Here is a 6,000-nt window from a genome sequence, read left to right on the forward strand (position 1 = left end):
ACACTAGGAGCCAAGCAGGCTCAGCACTAGGAAAAATAAACAACAAAAGACCATCACAAAAAGAGATTGGAGTGAGGAAGAAATACTACAAAATTCAGATTGAGAAAATTCAATCAGAATCCAAAGTGACCAGCTGAAACAGTCTCCTGCTCCCTGCAGTCAGCCTTCAAAGAGGTACTTGCACAGCCCTGCATTGCCAGTGAAAAGGGGAATATCTTACACTGTCATGTCTTGGCAAAGCATTACACAGATCAGGCTCTCTGGGCTTACTGTCTCAATATTTTCCAGGCCTGAAGAGCCAAAAGGTTTCACTGACTTTTCAGAACCAGACTTTTACACTAAATGCAAGAAGGCACAAAGCTCCAGGTTTCATGGTTTGGCTTCTTCCCTACTCCCAAACATGAGGGTGAAAGTGCATCAAAGAGCAGTAAAAGATATCATTACAAAGCCACATGCTGAAAAATACTGAGAAAATATTGCAGTGTTTCACACTGTGAACACAGCTTGCTCTCAGAGGTCCCAGGTATTCGCATTTTCAAATGAAAGCATCAGCAGCACTGAAATTAGAGGCTAAGAAGGCTAAGATATCTCATGCTCATAAGCCAGAGTCACTGACTCCTCTCAAAGCACTAACTCACATAACTTCTTCAAATGCATTAAAGCAAAATTCTCAGCTGCCATCGAGTCTGAGCTCCCTGAATTCTGGTCTGACATTCACATGTACTTCAGCATTTCTGTATCACTTTGAGAGTGGCAGAAGTGAAAGGTGTGGGATAAAACACAGCAGCCTTTCGGAAGCACTGGGGGTCACGAGTGGAATGAAGGAGGCAGACACAAGATATGTTCATTATCAGTAGCATCATGCTGGAAATCACATAGGGCTGGTCTCCCTCCTGCCTACAGCCAGCAGCAAGTGTGATCTGAGAGACTGTATCAAGAGACCTCTAGAAAGAAAGAGTCCAAAGGATTTGGAAATAATCTCTGTGTTCATCTTTCTTACAGAAAACAAGCCACTCACCCTTCACCTCTTCCTACAAAGCATCTGGTGCTGCTGGAGATAAAACAAAACCCATGGTCTGATATTACACCAGCTCTCATTTCCCTGACTCAGCCAAAGGAGAGCAGATAAAACTCTGCTTGCACTTGGGTGTCAGCACCGTGAACCATGACTTTTGGAGAGCACGTGCCTTTTGTTAGCAGCATGTTTGAGCAGCAAGACAGCCTGCAAATGAGCCAGCCTCATCCACAGGCTGTTCGTACAAAACTCTGGAACCCTCAAGTTCAGCAATACAGCTCAACAGAGAGGCATCAGAGATCTGGGAAAAATGCATCCTCCTCCTCTTCCCTGCAAAGGCGGGAAAGCAGCCAAATCCCAGCAATCCCAGAGCTCTTCTGTCTGATGGCAGGAAGCAGAAATGATAAAACTGAAGCAAGCACTCTGGGCTAATCCTAGGAGCTGTTTGTATTTTTCTCTGAACAGCCCCAGTCAATAGTTTGGAGTTGTTGACATAAGATAACCAGCTCTGTTTTCACCTTTAACTCTTTACCAGTCTCTACAGAAATTATCAAAAGGGATGAGAGAGAAAACAAGGGAGTGTAAGCTCCTGTCCCCTTTGTAATGTGAAGGACACTGACCTGCCCTGTGGTGCCATCACATCTGCACTTGTGGGAAAGGCCCTGCCTTCCCAGAGCTTGGAAATTGTCCCAAACACAGAGTTAATACTTGGAGAGGTTCACAGATTCTGCCAGTTCCTTTGCTCATGGACATCTACCAAGAGCATCTCTCCCCAAAGCAAGAGCTTTTGGGTCTTTTCTGTAATATGACTGCAATTAAAGGGTGGTGAAATTTAACTCTGCTCTGTCCTCACTTCTGCTTTAATCTATTGACTAAAGAGTTAACCAGATACATACTACTTTTTAAAAATATTATTATTATTGTTTTCATTTAAGGAGAGATCAAGTTCCCTTTCGTTTAAGGAGAGATCAAGGAGAGGGCTTTCAGACTCCTCTTGCAGCAACTTACTGGTTTTGTTTTCCACTGTACCTCTCTGCCCTCTGCACTCTCCCTGCCAAAAGGATAAGCAAGCCCTCTGCCCCCTATAGCCCCCATACCTTCTTATCCACAGCCCCCCTATCCCGTACAGCCCCTATTCCTTCTCATCCATAGCCCCCATTCCCCTTTAATTCCTATCCCTTTTAGCCCCAGTCCCCTACAACTACCCACCCCCTATAGTCCCACAGCCCTCTACCCCCTATAGCCCGCACCTCCCGCTCCCCAGCCCATCCCTACCTGCCCGGCGGGGCTCCCCGCCGCTCGCCCGCCCGGCGCAGGAGCTGCAGCCCGTGCCGGGACAGTGCTGCCAGACGGGCCGTGGCCATTCCTTCAGCGGCAGCAGCACCCGAGCACCCGGCGGGACCCGACCCGGCCCGTTCTATCCCGTCCCGTCCCGTTCCGTTCCGCCGCTCGGTGCTCGGGGGCGTTGCGCTCCATGGCCCGCCCCGGCTCCGCTCCGCCCCGCCCGCGGCTCCCCACGGCCCCGGGACCCTTCCGGCCGGGGGGAGACACCGGTAGGAAGGGAAGCACAGAAGGCATCCGCCCTGCCCGGTCTGCGAGAGGGACTGGAGGCTCAGACGGAACCCCCGGAGTCCCGCCGGGCACCTGCCCCATCCTCTGCCGGTCCCCAGCCGGACCCCCAGCTGTCCACCACAATTTCTTTCCTGTACATTTCCACTCCGTTATCTCTTCTTCCCAGCCTGAAGGAAGTTCCATCAGCCTGACCCAACCACTGTTACATTCCGAATAAGCCCCTCCACTCAAATGAGTAGAGATGGACTTTGGTGCAAGACAACCACCATCATTTGCCTCCACCCGTCTCCACTTGTATCATTTGGTCCCCTAGCCCTGTGAGTCACCAACTGGCCTCCAGCTCTATCCCCTCAATGAGTTATCAGTTAGCACCCCACTACCACCTTTAGGTACACCCTGTGGAGGAGAAGAGACCAGCTAGGAACTGCAGAGCTGCTCCAGGGCTGGGCAGGCTGAGACCCCCTCACCTAAGTGCAGAGGTGTGGGCAGGCACCAGGTAAGGAGTGTGGTGCTGCTGAGCTCTCTGCAGCAGCGCTGATGCTGAAGAGGTGACACAGTGTATCTGTATCACATCAAGGACAATGGTGCTGACGAACAAGAGCATAAATATCAACTTCAGGATGGTGAATCTCAGACATCAAAGCCAAAATTGTGCTCGTAACAGAGTGAAATACCAACTGCCACCAGATCTCTAGTGTCTGACTCTTGCTTTTAGAAATGAAAGATTTTCCCCAATGTACATTTAGTTCACAAGGAATTTGTTCAGTGGTAGCAGTGACAATGTCTGTCATTGGGAAGGGAATGTTTGTTTTGTTAGGGAAAGGGAGACTTTTTCCCCTTGAAATGTGAAAAATTTGCCTTAGCTGCAGAGGGGTCATGGAGATCTTCAAAGAATCTGGGAATGGTCTCTAACCCCAGGCTGGCATGGTCAGCTCAGGCCCAGTAAGGATCATTAGATCACAGTTAGATCAACTGTGTTCATCCCACTTCCCTCAGCATTTCCTGCTCCCTTCTCCTTGCTAATGTTCTTGCAACCCCTAGCAGAGTGCACAGATGTGCCTTGTGCTATGCTTTGTCTTTGTCTTGTGGAGCTTCAAAGTCTTTCTAGTCTATGTGCACGGATACCTCTTCCAGTCAGTCCCACTGAACTCAGCAGCGAGGTAAATTTCTGGATTCCCACAGAGGATGTAAAGCTGTGTGACATCTGTGGCCAGAAGCTGTCCTTCTACCATTCGGCCAGAGTAGAGCAACTGTCTTTGTGCTGATGGAACATCAGATCTCTCAGTATTATATAACCACAGAGGAAAAAAAAATTGATGCAAACCTGTAATAAAAAAAAAATAAAGATGACTGTCGGCTTGATCTTCCCACATTATGATCATTAGCCCACAGGGTGAATCCTGGTTAAAGAAAGAATTAAACCAAGAATTATGAAGAAATTAATGTGACCTTGACATTTAGGTATGTTTGTTTGAGATTGTAGTGGTTTTGGCTAAAGATCAAAGCAAAAGACCCCTGAAGCAGTGACATTTCATACACCATTGCATAAGGTACCATTCATTTCTAATCAAGATTTTAAAATCTGTTAATCACAAATAAGTAGGTAGGTTTCGTAATCCATCTACACCCTTGTTTGGTTTTGCTAGGAGCCAATGGCTTTTGGATTTTTGTGGAAACAGATTTCAGTCTCTGTAGCATTGCATTGACAAAGACCTTTCCCAGATATGAGAGGGTCTTGCTCAGGCCCCCTCAGAGCCCCTCTGGGTTTTGTTCTCCAGAGCAGGACTGTATTTGGTGCCTCTCAGCTATGGAAGGGAACAGCACAGCACATCACATGAATCCTTGGCTGGCTCAGGGTAACAAGTGGATCAGTAATCAGCTGCCTGGCTTGGAGATCTGGCTTCCCCACCACTCTGGAGCAGGTCTTCTCTGGCCCTTCCCTCCAACAACAAACATTGTTGGGAAAAGCGGAGGTATGGGGGGAGATTCTTGGATAAGTAGACCTCGCTCCTCTCAGATGAGGGCTCTGTAATTTCTGCTCACATTTGGAAGAACAATAACATGCTCTGAAAAACTCCCATAATCTCCTGGACAGGAGCACCTCAACCTCAGGCAGACTTTATTGTAGTTTCTATGCGGCAAATCCTTGTGTGCTGATTTGGAGTGCCTTTGTTCAGAGAATCCTGTGGCTTCAGTTACCTCAGTACTGAGCTAATGCTGGTTTCTGGGTGCTGGAAGAAATTCACTGGCAGCTTAAAAATGAACTAACGCATCCAGAGGGTAGATGTGCTGCAGTAGTGAAAATATCTTTGCAATGTCCCAAACATCACAAAATAGCACAGAGGTCAGGAAATTCATGGTTAGTCCTTGCTGTAATTCCAGTACCAGGTAACACTAATCCGGCTCTGCCCCAGGCTCCTTTCTCTTTCACTGACTTTTTCTGCAGAGGAGAGTGTTCTGCTCCTGTGGGACTGGAGCCTTGGGAGCAAAGCAGGAATATCCATTAAGTGTTCCTCCTGTGAAGAAACATTGTGGAGTAATGTAACAGCCCAACTGAAAGGGAATTCTCCCCCTGGATTAGGGAGAGTGTGGACAGATATAAGCTGTATCAAATATTGCAAAACAAGGTATACATCCCTGGGTTTCTGTTGGGATTATTGGCCATAAACCGGTTGGTTCTCTGTGTGGTGGTGTGTGTCAGGTGATGTGACTGGATGCAAAATCTTCCCTACTCATGGGTCTTGGCTGAGAGTTCTGCCTTCTGCAGGGCTGTTTCATGTAGCCCAGACCTAAACTCCTGCCAACCTGGCCAGGGTTCCAGGGCTGATGGGACAGCTGAAAGAATGCCCTGAGCTGTGCCCCTGTGTCCCAAAATAGGCTCTGCCACCCAGTGTGCAAGAGACCAACCCACACTCAGAGTCGAGTTATTTGATTTATTTACAGTTCTGCACTGGATGGCAAATCCACAAAGCCAGCATGACAGCTGTCAAAACCTTTGACTGTTTATATATTTTAGCAAACAAAAAGACATTAATATTAATTGGCTGCAAGTTACCTAGTTCTCATATCAATTAGTATTCTATCTTCCATTGTTTAATGATTCTTTTGCTTCCCATGCTAATTAGTCCAGTCTTAGTCTTTCTCTTCTTTTGGGTTGGTAGGTTTCCTGGATTTGTGGCCATGAGCAGGTGGTCACAATCTGCCCCTGACAAAACGACATTTTACCTCTTGGAGCTGATTCAACCCAATTGCTGAGTTAGCTTTATTCGTTTCTTCCTTAACTTAGGGATTCTGCCTAATGTCCTTGTAGCCCATAATTCCTGCATTCCTTATTCCGCTATCAGCAGCACATCCTTCTTCCCAAGCTTTGTTAACCTCTCATTAAGTATGAGATCATCGGATCAAGCCTTAAA

At 47.5% G+C, this 6,000-nt stretch overlaps 1 protein-coding gene across 1 annotated transcript in view; it reads right to left on the minus strand.

Moving 5' to 3' along the window:
- ACSF2 (acyl-CoA synthetase family member 2) overlaps positions 1 to 2,484 on the minus strand; it is a 35,048-nt gene extending 32,564 nt beyond the window's left edge. Inside the window, exon 1 of the mRNA XM_038156823.1 lies at positions 2,291 to 2,484. Coding sequence (XP_038012751.1) covers positions 2,291 to 2,379 — 89 coding nt within the window. The 5' untranslated portion in view covers positions 2,380 to 2,484. The remainder of the gene's footprint in view (positions 1 to 2,290) is intronic.
- Positions 2,485 to 6,000: the final 3,516 nt, after the last annotated feature.

The sequence above is a fragment of the Motacilla alba genome, chromosome 18 (assembly GCF_015832195.1).
Source record: "Motacilla alba alba isolate MOTALB_02 chromosome 18, Motacilla_alba_V1.0_pri, whole genome shotgun sequence".
Taxonomy (NCBI): Eukaryota; Metazoa; Chordata; class Aves; order Passeriformes; family Motacillidae; genus Motacilla; species Motacilla alba.